The sequence below is a fragment of the Filicampus tigris genome, chromosome 1, assembly GCF_054856515.1.
Source record: "Filicampus tigris isolate MCC_2025a chromosome 1, RoL_Ftig_1.0, whole genome shotgun sequence".
NCBI lineage: Eukaryota > Metazoa > Chordata > Actinopteri > Syngnathiformes > Syngnathidae > Filicampus > Filicampus tigris.
The window spans coordinates 14,716,423-14,742,612 of record NC_141217.1 but is presented as its reverse complement, the minus strand read 5'-3'; the positions used below and the strand labels follow the sequence as shown (position 1 = coordinate 14,742,612).

At 40.5% G+C, this 26,190-nt stretch overlaps 3 protein-coding genes across 9 annotated transcripts in view; 1 reads left to right on the top strand and 2 right to left on the bottom strand.

Annotated features, from left to right (window-relative positions):
• camkvl (CaM kinase-like vesicle-associated, like) overlaps positions 1-1,264 on the bottom strand; it is a 43,096-nt gene extending 41,832 nt beyond the window's left edge. Inside the window, exon 1 of the mRNA XM_086049535.1 lies at positions 1,240-1,264. The gene's annotated coding sequence lies outside the window, so the exon portion shown is untranslated. The remainder of the gene's footprint in view (positions 1-1,239) is intronic.
• Positions 798-9,212, top strand: LOC147152948 (mitochondrial glutamate carrier 1-like). 7 transcript variants are annotated; one of them, XM_086049898.1, is made up of 11 exons: positions 798-942; positions 2,189-2,245; positions 2,352-2,416; positions 3,243-3,368; positions 4,052-4,107; positions 4,614-4,704; positions 4,791-4,909; positions 6,610-6,805; positions 6,884-7,041; positions 7,123-7,198; positions 7,298-9,212. In XM_086049898.1, exons 3-11 carry the CDS (start codon positions 2,394-2,396, stop codon positions 7,455-7,457), a joined length of 1,005 nt encoding a protein of 334 aa, XP_085906024.1. In that variant the 5' UTR covers positions 798-942; positions 2,189-2,245; positions 2,352-2,393; the 3' UTR covers positions 7,458-9,212. The 7 variants fall into 7 exon arrangements, with proteins under 7 accessions (XP_085906024.1, XP_085905946.1, XP_085906109.1 ...); XM_086049983.1 differs by lacking the exon at positions 798-942 and adding an exon at positions 1,037-1,082; XM_086049656.1 differs by lacking the exon at positions 798-942 and adding an exon at positions 1,105-1,492.
• On the bottom strand, positions 8,584-23,618 carry LOC147152947 (tetraspanin-2-like). The gene is made up of 8 exons (XM_086050234.1): positions 23,373-23,618; positions 17,292-17,394; positions 12,317-12,414; positions 12,161-12,235; positions 11,991-12,074; positions 11,568-11,624; positions 10,986-11,069; positions 8,584-10,892 (listed from the first exon to the last, which is right to left on the bottom strand). Exons 1-8 carry the CDS (start codon positions 23,439-23,441, stop codon positions 10,827-10,829), a joined length of 636 nt encoding a protein of 211 aa, XP_085906360.1. The 5' UTR covers positions 23,442-23,618; the 3' UTR covers positions 8,584-10,826.
• Between the last annotated feature and the right edge of the window lie 2,572 nt (positions 23,619-26,190).

Below are 26,190 nucleotides of genomic sequence, written 5' to 3'. Positions count from 1 at the left end.
TAATAAGACTCTCTTCAAGGACTGCAACAATGATTTGGGTCAAACTATTTCCTCTTCCTTATGAGAAGTTCCAAAAAAAAGGGCCCTAAAAATCTTGGTGTGTTCAGCTCCAGAACAAACATCAGAAATACATTTCTTTCTTTTTTAACAGGATGCACTTTTTCCTTTACTTTTCCAATGACTCATTTGTGCCACTATCTACTAGAGCCTTCTGGTGTCGTGTTTAAAAGCAATGTAAAGGTGATGCAATTAGGCCTGGAGGCCTTCATTTAAAATGTCAATAAAATATACCCATGAGGCATCATGCTTAATTCCAAGACAGCTGTAACAGGTGGCCATTCTCATCTTCCACCTGTTCTTCTGAGTCTTGACATCACGTTTATGACTAAGGGACTTGCGTATTTTTAATTTTTTTTTTAAAACTAATTTATTCATTTTAATCTGTGTGGGTATTATTGTTTAGGTGTCACCACCCGAAAAGAAGATAATTCAACCTACTGGTGGACGCAACTTGACTCTCACTAAAGTGCTTTCGAGATCCTTTTCTGCCATCTGGTGGTTAAAGTTGACCAGCCACAATGTTTTCATTCCATGAATATTGAAATGTTTTCTCTGAGATGCACTGTAAACTACAACATGTAAGCATGTAGAAAATACATAAAATATATTTTGGTGTACTATTACCTCAGTTATCAATATATTGGAAAAGGCTACTAAACCACTGGCAAACATATGACCGGTAAACATTGCCTGATTTAATTACTATTACAGGTGTGTTTTAGAAAATAACTTTTGCCATAAAGTTTTAACAGCTCACAGTTTTACTATATAACCAATTTCTAACAGTGTTGAAAACCTAATTGGCAAATGTAGTGAGCGAAGTTTCAGGTCATTGTACATTAAGTGAAGCATCGCTGCAATGAAGCTACACAGGAGAGAAAGGTAGCAAGCTAAACTAGCTCAACTACATTAAAGCATGAATGTTGAACCACTTTTGGAAGTTGTACTTTGAGGGGTAGAATGAAGACTTAATTCTAAAACCAAACAGTGTGTACCACGTGTATATCGTAACTGCAGACGTGGTAATCGTCCTCCTGGATGCAATTGAGCTTTTTCAAGTTATCAAATGTCAATCAATTATTTAAATAGGGATGCACATGTACAGTTTTATTCTTCTGCTAACAAAAACATGTTGCTAGTGCCATGTTAGCTAGACGTTGTGACGAGTCTGACGACTACCTTAGCTGCTGTTGTGACGTATAGCTTAGCTGCTGTTGTGACGTCTAGCTTTGCTGTTGTGACGACTAGCTTAGCCGCTGTTGTGTCGACTAGCTTAGCCGCTGTTGTGTCGACTAGCTTAGCCGCTGTTGTGTCGACTAGCTTAGCCGCTGTTGTGTTAACTTCGGGAAATACCTGAATGTGTTGTGGTGACAGGAGCTTCTTTTGGGTTTGCACAGTAACCCATGGAACAAATAACTGTTCTTCTGTGACTGTAAGGACTCCATAAGCAATGTGATTCACGAGACATGCACATCTCTGTCCCCTCCTCTGCCATATCCCCCACAGTGCACTTTCCATTCTGCTCTACTGCATTGTCAGACTATTCTTGAGCATCTTTTTTTACACTGTGTGGGACATGACGTCAAATGGATGAGATGCATGTAAGTTTTAGCACAGCCCGGGGAAATGTAGCTCCTGTGGACATGAGTGTAGCTTCACTACTGAGAAGCTATTTGATGTTGAGAAAAGTGACATTATGAGTTATAACCTATGCTACCCAGAAATGTAGTTAAACAAGTAAGGAGTGGTTCTTTTAACACAGTTACTGGTTAAAACATTAACCATTGGATGCAGCACAAACTTGTTGGTGACAACTGTTAGTTTCTTATCCTGGCCTCTAAATGTCTTCTTAATATTGCGTCAGGCACATATTGGCCTTTCTTTCTTTCAGTGTGGCAGTGGTTAAAATTTACAAGGAGAAAATGACACCTAAGCGGGTCATCCGACACTCTTGTTATGGGCCGGCTTTGGCCTGATGATTGCTTTCGCTTCTTAGAATAGAATTGTCGACAAGACATTTTCATATTGCTTTAAAATCGGAGACTCTGATTTGATGTAAAGAAAAGTATATCCGCAGCTAAGTGATGCATACCTGACAAGTTTTGTGATTGTGGTTTGCTTTTGGCAGCTCAATGACTATACTGGCTCCATTTCCTGGCTAGCATGGCAGGGGGTGAGGAGTGATGTGAGTGGAATTTATCCCTGGAGCTACTGTGTTGGATTTGTCTATATATACAACCCAGAGACACTCTTTGCTCTTGCCTTGCTCGGCGTCTCTCTGGGACCCTCAGCTGCTCATCGCTGTGCTTTTGCACCCACAACAAACCAAAACCATGGCCCACCAGCAACAGATGAGGTAGGAGGAACCTGCTTTCAATACACTGTATGGTTTTTTTAAATTATTTATTTATTTATTTTTATCTGTCAAGCTAATTTAGCTTACCTTACTTTTTGTTGTGCGTAATTCGGCAAACTCACCACAGTGACTAAGACTGACTATAATGCATGTACACTGAAATTATCACAGTTGTTTTTCCAAGTGGGTGTACTCATTTATTCATTAGATTATTTTAGTAACAACGCCAAACTGTTACTCCATACATACAGCGGATATAAAAAGTCTACGGAGCCCTGTTCAAATGCCAGGAAAGATGAGGCCAAGATGTACAACTTGTTTGATTTTCACTGTATTTTTCTTTCCGAGAGGGGAAGTAAAAATAAGGTGAAACTAAATAAACGGGAAAAAATGTACAGTAGTTGCACTAGTGTGGCTGTGTTCGGAATTAACCCGTGTCATTCAAACTTCATGCTTCCATTTAAAGTGCCTTTGAATGACCCCAAACCAATGTCAGCTGTTTTCCTGATCATACACTCTAAAAACAGTTGGGTTAAAAATAACAACACACAAATTGGGTCAATTTGACTCACTTTCTTGCATTGTTTTGTATAAAACAGCCCAATTGTGGCTTGTTTTGTGCAAAACTATAAATTCTTGGTGTTGTTTTAAGAAAGTTGGGTCAAATTGACCCAAGTTGTGGATGTAGAGAGAGAGAGAGAGATAGAGAGAGAGAGAGAAAGAGAGAGAGAGAAAGAGAGAGATATTCCACTGTTCACGCATAATAAGAGCAGCAATGTTTGCTATATATCTTTGTGCATTTGTGTTTGACTTCTCCTGAGTCCAGCTTGCCAGCCAAACTGATTAATGGAGGAATTGCAGGCATGGTTGGAGTCACCTGTGTATTCCCAGTCGACTTGGCAAAGACACGCCTGCAAAACCAACGAAGCGGGCAGCAACTGTACAAGAATATGTAAGAACCACCTCTTCATGTGCATGAATACACACAACACTCACACACACACACACACACACCCACACACCCCCACGCACACACCCACACACCCCCACCCACACACACACACACACACACACACTCACCCTCCCACCCACATTTATTTTAGATGTTACCAACAGGTGTACCTCATATTGTACATGTTCACTTACACTATTTCAGTACAGTAGTTAAATTCAAAATGTGAAACTTGTATACTATTCACATTCATTACAAACAAAGGAAATATTTTTCAGAAGGTTCATTCATAACACATTTTTTTATGAAAAATATGTTTTGGATTGTTTCTTGTGGACCAATTTGGGTTTTTGGTATACATTTACAAGCGTCTATCTTCAAAATCATGGAAAATAAAATCATGAAATATTTCACTATGTGTAATAAAACTATGTGATTTATGAGTTTCACGTTTTAAATTAAATTACTGAAATAAAACAGGTCTTAACCAACATTCTTATGTTTTGAGATGTGCCTGTGCTGTATATTATTCTCCTCGGTGGTTAGGGTCATCTTTTCATCTCTGCTTTAAGTTTCCAATCAAGTCAGCTCAAGAAGCAGGAAATGAAAATAATCAAATCTAATCTAATCAACAGCGATCACTCGCAGAGCATTACCAAAATTAACATTTTTTTTTCTTCTAGGATGGACTGTCTTATAAAGACGGTAAAATCCGAGGGTTACTTTGGCATGTATAGAGGTAAGGTTAATTTCATTGTTCATACGTCTGATTGGTGAAAATAATAAGTACCTATAAGTCAACATAATTAGCATGAGGACTACAGTTTGTGAGGGGTACCCTATTACTAGGAGAAATGTTTTCATCTCAAATCGTCTACAGTATACTGTACATAATGAACATTTTAGATTTTGGTAATGTTATAGTGCAACTGTCATTGATAGATATGCCAACAAATTCCATTTCAGGGTTCATATGATGGTTCAACTTTGTAGATGTATAGTATACCTTTGAAGACATTCAACTTTAGATCAGATATCAGAAATCAGATAAAAACAAAATAATGTGTGCAGTGGACATATTATAAAAGGTCAACACACTTAAGCTGCATCAGGTGATGCCAATGTAACATCAACTTAGAATTTACCAGGGGTGTGTAGACATTTTCCATCCACTGTTTATCATGAATTCTTTTTACTGACCTTTACTTCGCAAATAATCTTAATTTTATTAAATCCTCGTTGTAGGTGCTGCTGTCAATCTCACCCTAGTGACTCCTGAGAAGGCCATCAAACTCGCCGCCAACGACTTCTTTCGCCACCAGCTAAGCAAAGACCGGTGAGTAGTTCAACAAAGAAATACTGGATCTCGCTACCCCAGCGTCGTATTGGTTTCAACTGACTTTTATGCGCATTTGTCGTCAGTGGCAAGCTGACGGTTTTTAATGAGATGTTGGCAGGATGCTGTGCGGGAATGTGCCAAGTGATTGTCACCACGCCCATGGAGATGCTCAAGATCCAGCTCCAGGATGCCGGAAGGCTCGGTGAGGTTGAACAGGATACACTGTGCTGTTTGCACTGTTTACAAAATACAGTGGATGCCTGCATACTTGTGGTTTGGCACACGTGGATTTGCTTATTCACATTTTTTTTTTATTTTTTATTTTTTTTTTTTGCAATATTTAAAAAGTTTTTGGGCAGGATTTGCAGGTTAAATCACCCATTTTCCCCACGTTTGAATGCTTATCAGCAGTTTTTGAAGAATTTTTGGTAGTTAAATTTTCATTTATTTATTTTCCCCCTAGAATGCATTTCAATTGCCGTCAATTATACTCAGATTTCCGATTCCTATACCGGCGAATGACAGGCCTCCACTATACAGGGGTACCTTGACATATGAGTATATGATTTGCAAAATGATTTAATTGTGATTATTATTTTTTTGCCTCAGTTTTGCGATTTAATATGCAATTATTTTTTTCAAGGTCCTTTCGTAATATATTTTTCAACAAACACAATCAATTAATTAATGTTTATTAATAGACAACTTCAGAATCGGGATGCACAACATATCAAATAAATATCGATATTGCGATAATGGCCTATGCAATATGCATATCGCTTAGGCACGCAATAATTTTTTTCTTATGGAATGTATGCTCTTATCTGAATTTGACGAGTCAGATGCAAACTTAAATTTGCATCGCCAGCAAATAGTTGAACATTATCTAGGGGAATTACAATTAATTAGTGAAGGATAAATTGATCTTGCTTATTTTGTCGCAAAAATGAACTTCTTTCATTCGATCATAAAAATGTAATTTCTTTCCCGTACATATAATAATAATAACAATAATATCAAGATTGCTTTAGCCAACGCATGTTTGTCCAATATCGTGCAGACCTACATTAGATAATTATAGTATACCAAGATAAAGGCAAATGAAGCATTAATCCATGAAATATTTGGACCGCACTTGTTAAAACAATGACTTTATAATCTAGACTAGGGGTGTTAAACTCATTTTTGTGGCCGGCCACATCATAGTTATGGTGTCCCCCATTACGACTGTGAACCCATAGAAATGTATGATCGCATTATATTATCACATATCCACAACAAATTCATGGACATCTAGTTTTGAAATCAGAGGAATAACTTTTTTCAACTCTTTTAAAAATGTATTTTAAAGGTGGGATTGGCCACAAATGTTTGCAATATCTCATATGTCGTTATAAAAGTGAAGAGAAGTTGAAAGAAACATGTCAAGTCAACACACATGATTTGACTTTGTTGGCCCTGTAAAATAATTTCCCGGGCTGGACCCGGGCCTTGAGTTTAACACCAGTGATCAAGACCGCTAAATAAAATGTACACACTGTATATATTGTCGCTGTCCTGCGAAAAACACTTATGTCCAGTTTTTTAAAAATGTCCTTATTTTTATGTGAATGGTGTTTCCGCGTTAAAGACGTCGCGTTGACGTGAAAATAAAAAAAAAATCCAAAATTGGACATACGTGTTTTTCACAGGACAGCAACGATATAGGAATTAAATCTTACACGTCTCCAGTCAGTAACATCGCACATGCTAAAGTATAGCGAAAGTAAGATTATACCTGATTACATGACATAACACCTTCGATTTCAAACGCGCGGCGGCGGTGGCACCTCATTGATGGAATGAGTAAGAAGAAACTTTATATTATACAATTCTCTGTCGTAACCCTGCTTCATCCACCAGCGGCACAGCAGCGGTTGATACCCAACGTGGTAGCAACTCTAAAGATGGGTGGGACCAGTGCTGTCCTTAGTCGTTCCTACAACGCAAGCCCTGCGCCTCAGGTCAGGACAGTATCAGCCACACAGATCACCAGAGACCTACTGAAGACCAAAGGTGTCACAGGGTTGTACAGAGGACTTGGGGCCACATTAATGCGGTGAGACTGCGCTTAATGTACACTTGAACCTGGCTCACCTCCTTCCATGCCTAACAGGTTTGTTTGTTGCCTCTTTAGGGACATTCCCTTCTCAGTCATTTACTTCCCTCTTTTTGCACACTTGCACCAACTCGGTCAGCATTCATCAGAAAACCCATCAGTGCCCTTCTATTGGTCCTTTGTTTCTGGATGCTTGGCTGGATCCGTTGCAGCCGTGGCCGTCAGCCCTTGTGATGGTCAGTGTTTGTCGTTCAAAGAAATGTGGCAGCGCAGCAATGCAAACTCAGAGCGATTGCATTTTTCTCCGTCTTGTTTAGTGGTCAAAACAAGACTACAATCCCTGAAAAAGGGAACGAACGAGGAAACTTACAATGGAGTGGTCGACTGTGTCAGGTAAACCGGGCATGTCTTATTTTTAGAAGGAGCTGAATCGTAATTAATGTCGCATATTGCTACCCCAATATGAAATATTTATAATTGCTTTCATTGCAGAAAAATCACGAGAAAAGAGGGTCCGTCTGCTTTTCTCAAGGGGGCCAGTTGCCGAGCCCTTGTCATCGCCCCTCTCTTTGGCATCGCCCAGGTCGTGTACTTTGTAGGAGTTGGAGAGATACTGCTTGGTTACACACCTTATAGCATCTATTCTACGTAGACAGGTTGGCATTTCTGGCATCCTGTTAATAAAGCGGAAAGCGGATAGGAGCCATGTTTGGAAGGGAAAGGATGCCTGTTGTGGTCTCCACTGGAGCTGAACAAAAGTCACGTGTCCGCCATTGGAATACCCGATAGCCCAACTCCGATATAAGGCACACGGTATTGTCAGCTCAAATATTTTGAGGCTTTGCCCAAATGCAAGCCACTTGCCTGCTTTCCCACTTTCTCTTTGCCGCATTGCATTCACGTACGTAGTGATGAAAATTAGCAATTAAAGCACTGTAAATATGTCTTGTAGATATATTTGATATTTTCTCAAAAGTGAGGAAAAACACTTTGAAAAAAAACCTCAGATTGTTACCATGTCAAAAATCATAACTTTTTCAACCACAGAACAACTTTGCTTTCATTACATTTAAATTCATTTTAGAATTATAGATGTAAATAATACAGAATAATACATTTGATCCAATTTCATCTATTTACTTATGCACTGCGCGCGTTTTGTTTCCGACAACTCAACTTTCTGTTGCAAACTTTCTGTCACCCTACCCCAAAGTGCATGCGGCACTAGCGTGGACACATTTGTGACCATAGAAATGCTCATGCTGCAGTGTTGGTGTAACTCTACCTTGGGGTTATCCTGGGGCCTCTGCAACATCACTCACATAAGTCAAGTGTTCAGCTGTCTTTTCGACTCCAGTTAATACAGTACCTTCTCAACTGAGGGGATACCCAATCCTGTTTTATGATGTCATGTAGGAAATTAGTAAAATGGTAGGAATCACAAACTTCCCTGTCACATTCTAAAGAGCGTCACGTCAGCTCATGCTGGATAATACCAAGAAGGATTCTCGAAACCGACAAGATCATGTTGAAATGTAGCCCCACTTCACTCTGCGGCGTCAACGTTTGGACCAATGTTGATATGGGCATCTTCAACGGTAAACGGATTTGTTTTACTGAACATTTATTGAACAATGAAAATATGGCTCTGTTCGCAAGACTTACTTCAGCCACACCGGATGGGCAAAATGCAACGATCTCAGAACGATAACCAAATATGCCCAACATGCAAAGGCAAAAAGTATATCACAGACCTGGAATAAAATGAAGGAAAACAGTTTAAAACTTTAGACACTTTATTAAACTTCAAAGACCTACTGTGTCGCCCTGAGAAGCCCAGAATGGTAACAAAATAAATTAACAGACTACAAAAAGGCTTGATGGTGTGCACAATTGTTTTGGAGGGGAATATTACATACCATACAATATATGCCTGTTAGGGTAAAGTGAACTGAGGAGCAGGGTTGTCCGTCTAGAAGTATCCAGATAATCACCTTACTCGACCCCTTATGTCCCTCTTCAATCTTCATCTTACTAAGACTGTGACCAGTACGATTGCCTTGTTTCAGTGAATCCTGATCCTACAAATGTTCTTGTGTACGAACAAACAAAATAAATCTTGAAGCAAGTCTGTTCAGAAGAGTGAAGGCATGACCACGCTGCAAAGGGAGGATCGATTATATTTTCATTTACGTGATCACATGGCCCATCACTTTTGCCTGTATTGTATCTCACTCTTGTAACATAAGCCTTGAATCATCACGTCATTGTTCGTGTTGCTACTAAAATAATAAGTAACAAAAAGGTATGTCCCACGTTGCTTGATTACTTATATAATCAAAAAGACTTTTAAAACACATTTTCCTCTTACCAAGAGGCTAAGGAGACACAGTTGAGTGGCACAACTAAAACAACACCAACAAACAGTTGAATGACTCATACGTGCTACTTGTTGAAAACATGTGCTAATTAAATGCAGTCCAACGTCACAATCGTATGTACATCTACGCTCTACACCCAGACAGCACATTGTCGCTAAAAAAGCTTGTTGATAAAGGCACATTGAAAGGCTGTTTTTTGGCCATATGAATTACTTCCAGAGCTGGGCATTTTACGAAAAATTGAACGTCCGTTATTCGTCATCCGTCTGTATCCTTCCGTTGTCCGTCATTTGCCTTATTTCCGGGGGCAGGGGGGATAGTACCCGTCTATAGGTCGGTCCATCTCTACTTTTCAAAGGCTGTCTGTCGGCAAGTCGGACTACACTGACACTCGCCAATCCGTCTATTTTAAAATGTTCCTGTCAACCGTCGGCAAAAGGGGCATCCGTCAGCGATGGATAGACGGTCCGGTCCGTCACATAGACGGAATGCCCAGCTCTGATTATTTCTTTACGGGAATGCTGACTGTATAACTATTCCAAAACATTATCTACACAAGTACGATCGAATCAGCCACAAAAATGGACAGCTACAAAAAAAAAAAACCAACCTGTCGGATATTTACATAATGGACCACAAAGTGAAAGAAAGAACCAACAATGAAAAGGTTTCCCCCCTTAAGTAGTGTTTTTTCACAGACGGGAAGGAAACAAATGGGCATATTCGCTGATAGTCTTCGAGGAGTGGATTTGTCAACCCTGGTGCAATTTATCAAGTAACAGGCCTCTGTTTTTGTTTAGCCTGAAACACATGGTCACATGATTGGGGACTTTTGGACTTGCATGAGGGTCCAGATTTACAGAGATTGTAAGAGAGAAGAGTGGCAATCATTTGGTATCGGTATTTATGGCACTGGGTTAAATGTCCGACCAAATTAGTTCATGTCATTCTCACAATAAAAGTTTTTTTTTTTTTTGAATCTCCAGAAATGTTTGAATTGTATTGCAGACAGTTTGGTCTCTAAGAATCACCCCAAAAAAAAAGAAAAAAAAGAAATGCTGTTGAAAAATTGAACAGGAGAAAATAAAAAGGGATATAATAATAAAACAATCATGTCATACATAATGCCTAAAATTAGCATCAAACATTGGATCGGATATGAAATAACCCAATCATGTGTGATAGCATAAAAAAAATCCTAAAAATGATGACAACATTGTTCACAAGATCAAATGTGACTTGTGTGTCCCTCATGGCAAATTAATTTTAGACAAACCTAGCTAGTTGCCATCTGCAGCCTGCATGTTTGAATCAATAAAGACAAAAACTAAGCATGTCCTGCCAAATTGTGACTAAGACATGCGTTTTAGGTCAATGGCTGTGCGACAAACCTCGTGAAAGTATTTGTTTGCGGTTGCCCAATGGCCACAGGGGCAGACAATCTGAAATGTAAGAAGGGGCATCAGAGTATTGCTTGTAATGGGATGGGCCAAGTACCATCATCATGTTATGACATTGTAAAATAGAAGACTGAGAAAATAAAAGGGGATCCAATGAAAACAGCTGGGATCTTGCGCTGCTCCGCGGATCACTCGGCAGATGACGGATGTGGAATGATGGCTGCTCACTGCTGGGCTCGTTCAGATGACCTCCCGACTGTTACGTACTGCGCAGCAGAGCACCATACTGAAGATCATCCCGATGATCTGTTAGAGCAAAAATTCAGATTTTTAAAAATAGCAGTCAAAAGTGACGAGCTGCGCGTGACTTTTGGCAACGGTTCTCGAAGGCCAACTCACCATGACCCCAGCGATGCCGATGCCAACGTACCCAATGATATAGAGTTTACTGTTGAAGAAATCCTTGATAGCTGTCTCACAGTCCTGCATAATGTCCATGATGTTATGTTGTGCATGTCAAGAAAATGAAAATTCCAAGTGAAATACAGCGGTGTCTTGCGATAGAGTTGAATTTCTTCTGTCACCATTGTTGCAACAATCATTGAAAAGAATTGAAATGTTAATCCGAAAAAACACATGCAATATGTTTTTTTGATAAGAAAAATAGCACTCTATAATATTCACTTAGTAAAAACATGCAGTAATGGCAGAATTCAATCAAATGTAAAAAGCTAAACAATTTTTGCCACATTTGTTGGTTCAATAGACACTGCGCTGCTACTTAGCCTACCGTGGGTAGTATAGTACAGACAGATGCGCGTGAAAAAGTCCTCTAGAATTGACTTAGTAAACTGTTGTAAATAGTCACTAGTCGTTTTTTGTGAAGGATAAACAATAGATGCCCAACGGATGTAAACATGGGGACGGTTATATGAGCAGTTATATTAGTTGTTTTCTGAGGATAAAAACAAGTGAACGTACTTTTGTTCCTGGTTCTTGATCGGGACAGTTGTTAGCTAGCGTTCCACAGCAGTTCAGCTAGAAAGGCAAAGCAACATGTTTACAATGTTTTTTTTTACAATCCTGTGACAATATATCATTTCGCAGTCTCTTTAAATACATTAAATTATCTGACTTAAATAAAAGCAGAAAATACAAAACAACAAGTTTCAAACTCAATAATACTAGCTTGCACTATTATTATTGTTGTCCTCGCGTTTGACAAATAGCAAGGCCTCCCATACACCAAAATTAAATGAAACACTCATTGCTAATACAAGCATGTATACTATTACTGTTTTACTGTCCAAAACAACTGCTGTAAAAGAGTAAGTCCATTTCACTATTTGTCAAATTATACATGTGGATAATGAGGGACAAGAAACGTTATTTTTTCCAACTTACGACTTTCTGGTACGAGATGATCAATGTGCTGTTGTTATTTTCATCGTAGGTCGTTGCATAGAAGTTTTGAACGTCTTCGATGATCTATAGCAGAGAGAAAGTCTTGACCACGCACGCATACTAGTGTACAAACAGTACAAGATAGCCGGGCTGTGAAATTTTGAATGTACCTTGTCTTTGTTTAAGAATCCAAACACGCCTGCTGCCACCTCAGCGCCAAAGATGATCAATAGACAGGCAAAGAACTAGCAGAGATACACACATACAAGCAATGATTCAAAATTGCTATCTGTTGATTCCAGCTGAGATGTTACTTTTGGACTCACTGAACCCAGCAGACACTGAGATTCTCGAACCGCTCCACAGCAGCCGAAGAAACCCACCAACATCACCAGACTGCCAGCTCCGATCAGGATGTACACACCTGCGAGAATAGGAAGGACTTACTTCACCTCTTGTGTTTAGGCCTACTTATATTGCTCATTATACAGCCATAGATATATTATACGTAATGTTGTGTTTCAGCTTTTTGTCAACTCAAGTTACGATTAAATTGTGCAATTCATAAGGATGAATCCAACAACACTAAATGTTGTATGCAAAGCATAAGTGTGTTCAAAGAGGGGAAAAAAATTGGAAATACTTTTATTTCCTGTTGGTTCAGCTACTTCTGTTTTTCACCAGCAGGGGGAAGCATAAACCTAAGACTGTTGACTGCGCTTGTCAAGACACCATTCCCGGTGGCATTACATTACCAGAATGACTGTAATGAACAAAAGGCAAAAGTTACCGTGCTAAATGTTGGTTTTATTTTACATGTAACCACAGTTCAATCCAATCGAATGCCGCACAGAAATATCAGTTTGAGGCAGCGGCGCAGCCAGAATGTGGGTAGTGGGCAGGCCTGTAAAAATCAGGGTGGGCCTGAATATTTCTCTCACCGAGCACAATCCTTTTGTCCCAACACATCATATATTCAAATAAAATGGCAAACTGAATCATATGATCATATGACCCAGATCTTCCTGAGACAAGCATTATTATGGCATTCTTAATATTCAATAAAATAAAAAAACGAAACACAAATTCAAAAATAATTCAATAATAATTTAGTAAAAATGTAAAAGTATATATTTTTTCATGAATCTCACTGGGTGGGCAGTCTGTCAATCTGGTTTCGCCCCTGGTTTGAGGAATCTTCAAGTGAGATGTCGACACCCAGAGCTTAAACTCATTTGGAAAAGTACATCATGGGTCTGTAGAGATGAAGCCGACAACTGCAAGTTTTCTTCTCTTGTGCAGCTGGGGTGTTGCTAGGCTACTCCCCTGGAGGCCCCAGGTGATGTGGGCTCAGGTGGCAACGAAAGAACTTTACAGAGGCACGATCACTGTGTTGGCTGTATTGTTTTTGTTCTTCTCAACAGGGAGACTTGAGTTATTTTTGTGTGCGTTTGCCACCATAGGAACACGCACACAAGAGGCTGCCTGTACCTGAACTTCCCATGGCGACATGAAAAATTCAGATCCAGTTTTGTGAGAAAAGGCAGTTGGCGGCCTGTGGGCCGACCACTCTCTGAGTGGCCCCTTGACTAATTTAAAATCAAATCAAATCATTTTTTTATTAATTTATAAAAAAACAAGATGATTTAAGAAATACTAATGGGTATTCAATATTTTCGATAAAACATGGGAGGCAATGGATGAAAAAAAATCCCAGAAACAACTACTGCCCCCCCCCCAATTTTTTTTAAAACAAAAAGGAAAAAAAATCACAGAATATGTGAATCCATGGTTGCCAAGCCACAAGTATGCAGGGATGGACTGTAGTTTTACGTTGTAATATCACTATTCACCACTAGATGGCAGACAGAGCTTAACTGCATTACACCAGGTCTTTTCAGCCCGATACTACAACGTGAGTAGTAATAATTTTTTGCAGATTTGGTATGATATTCAGCACAAACATAGTAGGCATACAGACCCTCAATAACATTAAAATTTCGAGTGAGCTGAATTCTGTGAAAAAATACACAAAATGACTTAATGTTGGTCTGCTGTACAGCAGTTTTGTGCTGTCCGTGAATGGTAATTTTTGCGCTGGAAAAGAAAAACATCAGCGGTTGTGGTTATTTTGTTGTTTGCTTCAAACCCTTTGTGTTTGGGTTTGGATATTGGATCTTTTATACATGCATTGAAAAATGTATTATGAAAAATGAAATATATTAAGAGCATGTAATTTTCAAGTTTGCACATATTTTGTTCATATTTAAAATGGCATTTTTGTCATGCATCTGGTGGTCTTATGTGGCCCACCATTCGCACTTATGAAAAACTGTGCAACTTATTTGTATTTTTTCAATTTTTTTTCAAACGTCAGGTTAAAGGAGGGTCTGAAAATGTCTGGAAGTAAATGAGTTAAGCCATGGTAGAGCAGTGGACTCTGTGTGCTCATGTGTCGTCCACATTTATACAATCAGTGAATGAGCTGTTAAAATGAATGCTATTGTCACTTCTTTGGGCGTAGCTGGCTTGTCGTCCATTTAGGAGCCCAACATCACTCTTCTATAGCTCTGACCGCATTTGTCACATCTGCTTTCACAGTTCACTCTGCGGATTACTGTTTTGAAACGCTGTGCTCTGAAAGTCAGACACTTGTGCTGGGCGAAGACAAAATCACCCGGATGTTGGAATGATTCAGACTGCGATTGTTGAGACTAGTTCACCTCAGACGCTACGCTCATGAATTTATAAGCCAACAGCTGATGATGAATGCCTGAGACATGCAAAATGATGCATATGATTCATGAAATGCATTATTTCAGAATGCTCCACTTGCGGCATGTCATGTCATTTGATATTATCCTTTGAGTCATTGCCGTGGTTTAGCACATGTCCATTACTAAATCCAAATTCATCTCTGTGCACTATATGCTCATTTCCAAGTATTTCTGAAGCTTGAACAAATATACATACAGTATAGCAATCATCCATCTTTGGAAGGGAGCATGCGGAACTACAGTATGGGGGAAAAAAAACGCCAAAATCCCATGTGAATGTTTTTCCGCTGTACCCAAGACTAGTGCACATGTGGCTTTTGTGTGTGGTCACTGAGCGTTTGACCACAAGACGGTGGTAGGAATATCCCGAGTGATGTCGTTCTTTAGCCGAGAGTAGCACGGAAACATGTCAATGGCAACATTTTAAGCCCCTTTCCAGACGGAGAATGAGAAGAGAGCCACGTGGCTCACGTTATGACCAGTATTTAGGGAAAACATGAATGTGACAGCAAAGTAGTAACTCCTGCTCCTTTGTCAGGGTCATCAAATGGAACAGAACGATTAAAAAGAACGGTTGTTTTAGCTTGATTTAGCTTCATTTGGACATAATTGGGAAAATACAGTGGTGCATTCACAAACGAGTGCTTGGACTTACAAGTTTGTCGATTTGAGCCGTTATTCTGACTTTTTTTTTTGCTTTGAATTGTGAGCAAAAAATTGACAGATAAGAGAATTGTAATGTGTCAGTCTGTTACAAGTGACAGTTTTGCAGATAGAATCATCCATCCATCCATTATCAATAATGGGGCATGCTGGAGCCTATCCCAGCTGTCTTCGGGCAGTAGGCGGGGGACACCCTGAATTGGTTGCCATCCAATCGCAGGGCACACAGAGACAAACAACCGCACTCACAATCACACCTAGGGGCAATTTAGAGCGTCCAATCAACCTACCAAGCATGTTTTTGGAATGTGGGAGGAAACCGGAGTACCCGGAGAAAACCCACGCAGGCACGGGGAGAACATGCAAACTCCACACAGGGAGGCCGGGGCCGTGATCGAACCCACGACCCCTGAACTGTGAGGCAGATGTGCTAACCAGTCGAACACCAGATAGAATCACGTAATTCCAATTTTTTTTTTTTTGCCATGTGACATTTTTCATGCAAAGTGAACAGGACAATTCACATTTATTCAATTCCGACCCGGGCCTCTTTTCAATGTGGATATAAACCTACCCCCACCCCCCTCCGAAAAAGATTAAAAAAAAAAAAAATCACAATTGTAGGGATAAGCTGAACAGTTTAAAGTTGGAATGGTTTGAGTCGCTGAAAAAATTGTAGAAACTAAGAATATAGAAATAAGAGGAGAAAAACAAAATCCTTGAGCGAGAGAGAGAGGGGGAGCAGCACAATGTCCATTGAATCGAGGCAAAATGTAACAGTTTTATATATATTTTATGTGTCATAACTGTGCTTTTACGTCCGCCTCACAGTTCAGAGGTAGTGGGTTCGATCACGGCCCCGGCCTCCCTGTGTGGAGTTTGCGTGTTCTCCCCGTGCCTGCGTGGGTTTCCTCCGGGTACTCCGGCTTCCTCCCACATTCCAAAAACATGCATGGTAAGTTGATTGGACTGTCTAAATTGCCCCTAGGTGTGATTGTGAGTGCGGATGTTTGTCTCTGTGTGCCCTGCGATTGGCTGGCAACCAATTCAGGGTGTCCCCCGCCTACTGCTAAAAGACAGCTGGGATAGGCTCCAGCACGCCCGCAACCCTTGTGAGGATAAGCGGTATGGATAATGAATCGATGAATCAATGAATGAATGATAACTGTGCTTTTATATAAAGTACAATATTACGGAGTGATATTTTTCTTAAAAAAATTTCATCCATCCATCCATTATCTGTACCGCTTCTCCTCACAAGGGTCGCAGGGCGTGCTGGAGCCTATCCCAGCTGTCTTTGGGCAGTAGGCGGGGGACACCCTGAACTGGTTTGCCAGCCAATCGCAGGGCACACAGAGACAAACATCCGCACTCACAATCACACCTAGGGGCAATTTAGAGTATCCAATCAACTTACCATGCATGTTTTTGGAATGTGGGAGGAAACCGGAGTGCCCGGAGAAAACCCACGCAGGCACGGGGAGAACATGCAAACTCCACACAGGGAGGCCGGAGCCGGGATCGAACCAACGACCTCTGAACTGTGAGGCGGACGTGCTAACCAGTCGACCACCGTGCCGCCTAAAAAAAATTTTCAATGAATACTAAATTAATTTTGGGAGGGAGGCTGAAACAGATCAATGGAATTTCCATTCATTTCAATGGGGAAAGACGATTTGCGATACAATTGTTTTGAGTTACAAGCATGGTTATGGAATGAATTCGTCTCATAGCTCAAGGCACCACTGTAATCATAACAGTTGCTTAATTTGGCTTTTGGTTCAAACACAATGACTTTAGAGGTCAGGTACTGAAAGAGTTAACATACAAAACGTAACTTATAAGATGCTGTGGTACCTACCAATGAAGTATGTGTCTGGAGCCTTATCACCGTTGAGCAGGGACACAGTTTCCGGGTCAAAACGTAACCACAGTCCCACTGCCAGAACAAAGGATCCCATCAACTGTGGATGGATGTAGCAGAAAGATTAGGATCACATCAAATGCAATGTAAAATAAAAACAAACTACAAAATGCACTCAATAGAGGCAGACCCATATGTTGTATTCTTTTATCAAGAATGATTCTTTATTACCTGAAAATTCATGAGCAAAGTGAGGAGAATAACAACTGCTAATACCTTTGTTTCAGCAACAGTCTTACAAAGGAAAGAAACACTGTAAAAGTGCATGTTTTCTGCTTAACAGACGACTTGTTCTCTTGCCCTGCCTAATTGTGGTTTTCCACCAAAATGAAGAAAATGATGACAGGAAATTTCCAGACGGGCACTCCACCCTTTGCACTTAAGCAGTAATATATACAAGTGTGATTTTGGTGTGGGCAAAATTAAATGATGACCTAACAGACTTGAGTATTTGTCATTTGTCATGGCCTGCTGTTTTGACCAACAAATTCCATTAAGAAGAACGTTTACAACACTCCTAACCATCTGTGGCTTGAAAATTGGCTGTGTGCAGCAGTGTGCCACCTTGAGCTAAACCAGGCCCTCCTGTTTGTTTGGAAAAGTGGTTTCATGCTGCTCATATTTTCCTTCATTTGGTATATGTTGAATAAAAGTCTTCTCCACAAAGTGCGTAACCTTATTGGACGAGCCTGACGTCAAAGTGCTCCTGTGAGATTGGAGGCGCTGTGGAGGGCACAAACAGTGGTGGCTGCTACTCTGACACATCAATACAATCAGCCAGTGAAGGCTCACGCTCTTTGTGGATAATCCAGTCCATACGCGGGCGCAAAACATGTTTATGTGCACAGAGAACAAGATAAGGAGCATTAAGCAGCGATTGTCACATGGTGTGTCTGCGTCCTATATCTCGGAAATTCTCTCGACAGGTTGTATGACAATTTTGCATAGTCTGTGTAGTGCATTCAAGGGGAGGTGCTGGTTTCTGGTAATAAATTCTCAATCTGTATCCTTGATGCCGGTCTCTGGTTCTGCTAATCGTTTTGTGTCATTATCTTCACAGGAAACTGGAACCTATCCCGGTTGACTAGGGGCAAGAGGCAATCACACGGTACATATAAAAACAGGCAAAAAACATCTCACACTCACATTCATACCACCACTGAGTGGGAATTGATTGAACACACTAACTGTAGAGAAGGGAGACAAATGAACTCATTCTTCAGCTCATTCTTGTCTTAAAGAGAAGTCAACCGAAACATTTTTTCTATACAAGAATATGTTCTACGCAGGCTCACTAGTTGAAACATGGCATTCGGATTAACATTGCTTTTGTGGAATATGAATTAAGCAGCAAAATCCACCCATTGTTATCCATCACAGGGGGCGGCCATTTTGCCACTTGCTGTCAATTTAAAATGACATCACAGATGCGCAGGGCTCGGGTATCAACCAATCACGGCCCAACTTCAGAAAACAGGTGAGCCATGGTTGGTCATTACCCGAGCCCTGAGCAACTGTGATGTCATTTTCAGTCAACAGCAAGTGGCAAAATGGCCCGAGATGTAAAAAATGGGTTGATCTTGCTGCGTAACTCATTTTCCATAAATGTTATATTAATCAGAATGCTGTGTTTGGACTAGTGGGCCTGCATAGAACATTTAACTCACTGAATCCTAGTTTTCAACTAATACTCTTCAAACTTTCTAGGATGACTGCCTGCACTAGTGCCCTTATGAAAATGTCACCCAATCCGAGACACTTGCTCTAGCTCGGGTCAGGGGTTCTTTGTTACCCCTCTACTGGTTGCAATCCACAGTCAACATGACATTTGAAATATGCCCTGTGGGGAAGAAGCAGTGTGGTAATAAATACCAGCTCGGCGCACCAAAAACTCCAAGCAACCCCCTCACTACTAATATCCCCCTGCTTTACCCCAAACTCTTTCCTTCGAATCCTGACAGCAGACACACCCTTCCCCTCCCTCGACTCTCATCCTAAATCTCTGCACCCACCCCCTCACTTTCCCCCATGTATTCCCCCCAACTCCACCCCACCTTGTCCCATGCCCTCCCACCCAATCTCCCCCAGAGGACAAAGAGCCACTGTCTTCCTGTGGGTTTGGCGCACAAAAGGAGGGAAAGTGACAAACACAATGAATGAGATAATAACATAGTGACGGCAGGGCGTACACTATCGGAGGATCATCTTTTCTCCCCTGCCTGTGGACACACACAACAGATGCGGCCTGCAACTATATGCGTAATCATACTACATACGAGCTAACACTTATTGTATGTCTGGCCCGTTCTGGAAGTTGATGTTAATTTCTTTATGTTTGAACAGTTCTTTGATGCGTAAAGGCAACTTTTAAAATAGTAAGGTTAAATGGTGTTTTTGCGAGGGGAATTTCCATGAGAGCATGCAAAACGGACACAAGGATGTGGTCTCACTCAGAGACAGTCTGTGGAATTATTCTTTTTTTTCATGAAACAGTGTTGACTGTAAAATAAAGCAAAAGCTTTATTTTGAAATGAAATAGATGAATGAATGAAAACAGACCGACTTAATGCTTGGGATAAAAGCATATTCAACGAAATGGGGAAAGGGAACATGTAAGCAATAGGGTGATAATTATGGGTGGGGTAAAGCCCATTGTACACTACAACATGCAAGCAGCAGGTATAATGTTGTGACGTATAAAATTATGTCTGTAGGGCTCAGACTTTCCTGGTCACTTTACTAAAATACTGCTATAAAAAAGTGCAGAATATAACCAAAGTAGAGTAAGTGTTCTGTCCTATTTTAATCCACTGAGGAGCAAATTTTTTATGATGCATAATGAGATCGTTTGTGAGGTGTTGATAATGATCCCCACTGAACAGCAACTTGTAAGAGAGGCAAGAGATATTTGCGTGGTGTTACAGTAATTTCCCTGTGATTAATACTCAATTTTTTGCAAAAACAAGTTCCCCAATCCCCCTGTATTGTACAAGGGTCTATAAAAATTAAGAAAAAAATTCACCTTTAATAGATGTTTACAATTACCTAGAGTTTTTTTGTCAACCCAAACATATTTCTTTCAAGAATATGTTCCCAGCAGTCCCACTAGTTGAAACACTGCCTATCTGATTAATTTTGAGTTTGTGCAACCAGCAAAATGCACTTGTTTTTAGCCATCTCCGGAGGCGGCCATTTTGTCTTCTGTCGACTGAAAATGACATCACAATTACTCACAACGACCAATCATGGCTTAGCCACATTAACCCGATTACATTGGCCACAAGTCGTTCAAGCATATAAGGGCATGTTCTTGGCTATTTACATAGTGTAGACTCTACAGTGGAGAGTCACCTAACATTGTAACAATTGTTGCTACTCGCAAAGTGACTGTAGGGAATTTATGTTAAAATATATGTGAGGTTGTAATAATGTAACTAAGTGTAATTATTTTTTTACGGCGCTATATCATGTCATTACACTGTCTTTTCTTAAGCTCCTACTGTACGTGTTTAGCGAATGCCAGTAGTGCAGCATATCTGTAGGCAAGGCAGCCCAGCTTTATTTATATTATTATTATTATTTATTTATTATATATACGGTGCATTTCATACACAAGGTAACTCAATGTGCATCAATTAATTAAAAGTACAACATTTCAAAGCAGTTACAAACAAGAGGTAAAGACATTTGAATGGAAAGTAAAAAAATACAAAGTAGCTTTCTAAAATTAATGAAAGAGTGAAGAGTGCATGGATACGATTTTGTAAGTCATGATTTTAAAAATGTATTGCACGACCTTAATCATATTTACGGGAAAAGAGCATAGTTTTTAACCTGGATTTAAAGGCATTAACATTTTTTTGGTATGTTTTGAATCTTCATTAATATTATTCACTCTTACAATAAAGAAAACAGCAAATCCTGCTCTATTGCGGCACGCTTTGCCGTGCACTGCCGTGGCCGCTTTAGAGTGAGAATGTCAGGCAGAGACAGGCCAAAGATCGAGGAGGGGGAAATCTGTCATTATTTTTTTCAAAGTCCGACTTGACAGCCCCCGTGTGGTCCAGGGCTTCGGACTGGCATGGCCGCTTTAGAGCAATTCATTGACAGCCATGAGTGTACATACGTCACGGACAGAAGGCAAAAGAGCGAGGGGTAAAATAATGTCCAATGTGATAGCCAGTTTGGATGACACTTTGCACTGGAGCGGCTGCTTTAGAGTGCCTCGTTGTTGCGGTGTGGAAAAGCCCTGCAACAAGCCGGTATGATACATTTCCGCCATCTGAGGCTTCTAGTGGCTCTCTTTTCCCGACTGAAGCGTAGTTATGTGTAGGCATAAGAAAGATGCTAGTCGAAGAAACGTCCATTTGTATTAGAGTTATTTGATTGACTATTTAGTGGGGCGTGGTTTCAGTGCATTCAGCCGACACGCCCACATAGAGTGAAGAGAAGGGATTGATTATTCATGATTTGATACCTCATTTAAATTTTTTTTTTTTAAATCATTGTATGGCAAGGTTGTTAACAACACTATTCTCTGTGGGCTTGTTTTCAGGGGATTTAAGCACGTCATAAGGAATTAAAAGCTGAATTTATATGTCAGGAAGCGAATAGAAAGCAGAGATGTCCAAAAAATGTTTTTGTATTCTATGATGGCGAGAACGATGATTCAAAGTGCATATTTCTATTGAGCAATGTTTATCTTGCGCTGTTTATGTCTCTGGCTAATATCTGCGACTCAAAAGGGCAGTTGTTGAACTATGCAGACCAGACATACCAGCAAGATATTCTGCTGTGAGCCTTAATTGGAACACACAAAGCGCACATCATAATGACAAGAAAATCTAGGAGATCTGAAGGAACTGAATTGCAGTGAGATGAGATGGATGGGTCGTTGTTATTAAGTGAGCACAGCAGCACTGACCGAGAAATAAAATCTGTGGCGCTGTAACGTCAACACATGCACTCACATGACATTGTGTTATCCTCGTACTGATTTTCTGCCATTATCTGGGTCAAGTTCATGCCGGCTGACCCTCTTTTGGCATGTGAGCAAGTACACGCACACCAACATCCCTCACAATCTCCCGATGACCTTTTTCGCTCTGTGTCCCCTCACCCTCATCCTATCTCACAAAACATATTCGTCTTCTGGCCTCCAGCGTTTGTGCGCCTTTGATTTTTTTTTTTTTTTGTTGCATCAGCTACAGCCATCAAGATACAAGATTAATTATTCTATGTGGGGTTAGAGCAACTCAACCGGAGGGGGCTATTGCTGCTTTTGGGAGCCGAGCGGGCTCTGCTGCTTATCCGGGCTGGAGCAGCAGGCTGAAGTGATGCTATTGTCCTGCTGTCACAATGGATCCATTCACACTGAGCCTCACCACAGACGCTTGCTGGAAAATCTCTCTCTCACATACACAAAGAAAAGAAAAGTTCCACTCTAGCATAGCTTGGATAAGAAATGTGTGTGTGTGTCTATCGAACCCCCCCCCCCCCCCCCCCCCCCCCAACCCCACACGCACACACGTATACCTTTCATGCCCACCTGACTCTGTTGAGCCTCACTATGAACACTCAAGTGACTTGTGCTAAAAATGTCCCGGCAGCTTGTTGATGATGCATATGCGCTGACTTTATCAATCAACTCCACATTTTGTGTCAACGAGGTCATGTGGCACCCACTGCTGACTTGGATATCCTCGCTGACCCACAATCTCCCATTCTTCATTCATTCTTTCCTTTAGGGGAAAAAAACGATTGCTGTTTTTTTTCTTCAGTGGAAAATCTGATTTGAGGAGTTAAATGACAACAGAAAACTCTGGCTGTCCCTCACAGAGCTACACAGAGGGAAACCACACTGACTGACTGCAAAATCAAGCACTTAGGCCCACCGCACACCAAGAGGAAGACGGAGACAGCTTGTATGTAAACAATCTCGACCACAAGTCACAGATGCACTCGCTGCACCTGCATGCTTGCGCAGCTTACACCAGTGCAATCTTCGAGGGCACTTACCCAAAATATGAAGTTGAACACGAACAGAAGATATTTCACACATTTCATCCCTCCTTCCACTTTCCCCATGTTAGCTGGCTTTGCTTTTATCCACACAAAACGGCCGAGGGAGGGTTGATGGAGTTGCTTCAGTTCAAGATGACAAGGGTAGTAGTCCCAGCGAGTCAAAACACTTGTGCATCAAGAAGCGCTGTCATGGTAGTTTCTCTCTCTCTCTCTCTCTCTCTCTCTCTCTCTCTCTCTCTCTCCCTCTCTCTCATGTAGAGGGGTCATAACACACACAGAAACACACACACACACCCACGCACACAGACACACTTCTTTCCAGACCGCCCCCTTCTATAATGCAGAGGGAGGGAGGGGCTGGCTGCAGGGGGGACTACAATGTGGATTTGGCAAATGTTCACAAAGGAGTGGGAAAAAATGCTCTCTCTCATTTCTCCAATACGCTATAGTTGATTGTTGCTACAGCTGCAATTATTTAAAGATATTTCAAACAAATCTGAAAGGAAAAAAAACAAACTGTCACAGTTTCTTTTTCCCCCGAATGGTAATCCTTTGGTCCCTGTGTCCTCTATCCTCATGCATATATTAATATAAATATGCAAAACAGACTTCTTAATGGAAGAACCGCTTCAATGTATTTCTAAAGAGAATTAATAAAACATCAAGCATAAGGGAACACTCAAAAGAATGAATGGAGCTCTAATACCAGCTGTTTGCTTTAAAACACAACCACAGTACAGTCTGTACATTTTATTTGACAGTACAAAAAGGCAGAACAGTGAAGTAACAATGATCAAATTGTATTAGTTCTAGCTGATAATACCTAAATTATGAAACTAAATTAAGCTAAATAAGATAAATGAACACAGACACCTGGGGCGGAGCCAGACGTGGCTGATGGGTGGGCCTGAACAAATCAGGGCGGGCCTGAATATTTCTCTCACTGAGCACAATCTTACTGTCCCAACACATCACATATTCAAATAAAATGACAAACTGAATAATATGAAGTTCTGATCTTCTTTAGACAACCACAATTATGCCATTCTTAATATTCAATAAAATAATGAACAACGAATACAACGAAACACAAATTAAAACATAATGTAATAATAATTTACTAAAAATGTTAAAGTATATATTTTTTCATGAATCTCACTGGGTAGTCTGTCAATCTGGGTGGCCTGTGCACACCCAGGCCCACCCATAGCTCCGCCCCTGATATAAGCTAAATTAAGACACTGACACCGACCGACTAAAAGCTTATGATTAAATTGATTTGCTCCCTCTGTGGTGGTGCAAATTATCAACACCACCAGGTCCAACATAAAAAAAAAAAAAAATCACCCCGAGGGAACAAATAGTAGTTCATCTTATCTCTCCGAGAAATGTGGCCACGCTCTGAAAATGTCCTTGTCAAGGAACAAAGCCAAGCTGAACCATGTAGAAGAGGAGAAGTGAGACAAAAATAGGTGATGTATGTGTATAATCGTGAACATGCATCTCTTCTGAGCCTCAGAAATGTGTGGGGACTCACATCTGGACCTCCTGAAAGTCTCCGATTAGCTTTTATTCGGGAAATTGGGGAGGAAAACAAAACAATACGGTTTCGTCTGGACCTTACCAGAATGGTGCCAAAAATGGAAACATTGATATGAGTGGGGACAAGCTTGTGATTGGTTGTCTGCACTTCCAAGCAAAACAAAAAATACTGTATGCAGATTACAAGGTTGTAAGGAAAACCTCACCAAAACAAAACCTTTCACAACCCAGCTCTGCTTTTAATGATGACTTGAGTTAAACATGCACACCACGTTCGAACAGTTCCATGGTGCATGCTGTATTATGCAATGAGGGAAAACTCAAGGGTCGCCATCAATTATGCTCCTGTGTCACCTTTCACACCGTTTGTGGGTCTTGTCGCTCTTGATTTATGTCAATATAAGGCCACATTTTTTTGCTGTGCCCCATGGTAGCGTGATGATTTTTCAATACAGATAACAGACAACAGTTATAGACAACTAATCGCCTGTTCTGTGTTCTGTTCTATATCTAAATGACTATGTTGCACCGTTGTAGTGTTGTATGTGCCGTTAGAGATTACCGGTATGTGGACATGTAATTTCGACGAAGTAGCAGAGCGATTGTTACTTCGTTAGGTCTTAAAAGCTGTAAGATCCTATTTGTGGTAGTACAGTGCCACCTTCTGGTGGTACTGCAGCTACGGATTGACGGCCTATCCTTTCGGGCAGAGCTGGCCTGCACCAGTGAGAGCTGCTGAATAAGGTAACAAAAATAAACTATGAAGCTATAAACACAATGATGTATTAATGGGACAGGTCTGCGACCTTTCTGTGGATGAAAATTCTACGAATGCATTTTCGTTTTAGCTAAATTTGGAATATTTGTGTGGAGCAGTGATTGAAAATGATATAGTAATTACAAATATATCTTCTCTCGATGCCAGCGAGATATAGTGACAGGCGGGATAATTAAATGCTCTTGTACGAGTTACAAAATAATAAGTCATGGCTTCCTGCACTGTAACAGCCTTGTGTTAAATTAAGCAGGCCCAGATTTTACATTCAAGTCAATTTGTGAGTAAATTGCTATGAGATCATTGTTATTTAAATTATTTGTGCTTTTGTGACATTTTTATTTTGTGGTGTGCGCTGAGAATTTTTTAAAATGTAAAACAGATGCCCCGGCTCAATAAATTTTGCTGCACTGCTTTAGAGAATAAAAATATCATGTAAAGATGTGTGCATCTTTCTCAATTATCTTTTCCGCTGAATTTCCCAACAATCAGTAG

Bases quoted from the DNA above. Each gene is read 5' to 3' on its own strand.
- LOC147152947 (XM_086050234.1), bottom strand. From the start codon at position 23,441: ATGGGGAAAGTGGAAGGAGGGATGAAATGTGTGAAATATCTTCTGTTC. The intron at 12,415-17,291 runs GTAGGTACCACA...CTATTCTCGCAG, and splicing joins TCCAGACACATACTTCATTG to GTGTGTACATCCTGATCGGA. The intron at 11,070-11,567 runs GTACGTTCACTT...GACATTATGCAG, and splicing joins ATCAAGAACCAGGAACAAAA to GACTGTGAGACAGCTATCAA.
- LOC147152948 (XM_086049656.1), top strand. From the start codon at position 1,418: ATGTGTTGTGGTGACAGGAGCTTCTTTTGGGTTTGCACAGTAACCCAT. The intron at 7,042-7,122 runs GTCAGTGTTTGT...CGTCTTGTTTAG, and splicing joins GGCCGTCAGCCCTTGTGATG to TGGTCAAAACAAGACTACAA. The intron at 7,199-7,297 runs GTAAACCGGGCA...CTTTCATTGCAG, and splicing joins GGAGTGGTCGACTGTGTCAG to AAAAATCACGAGAAAAGAGG.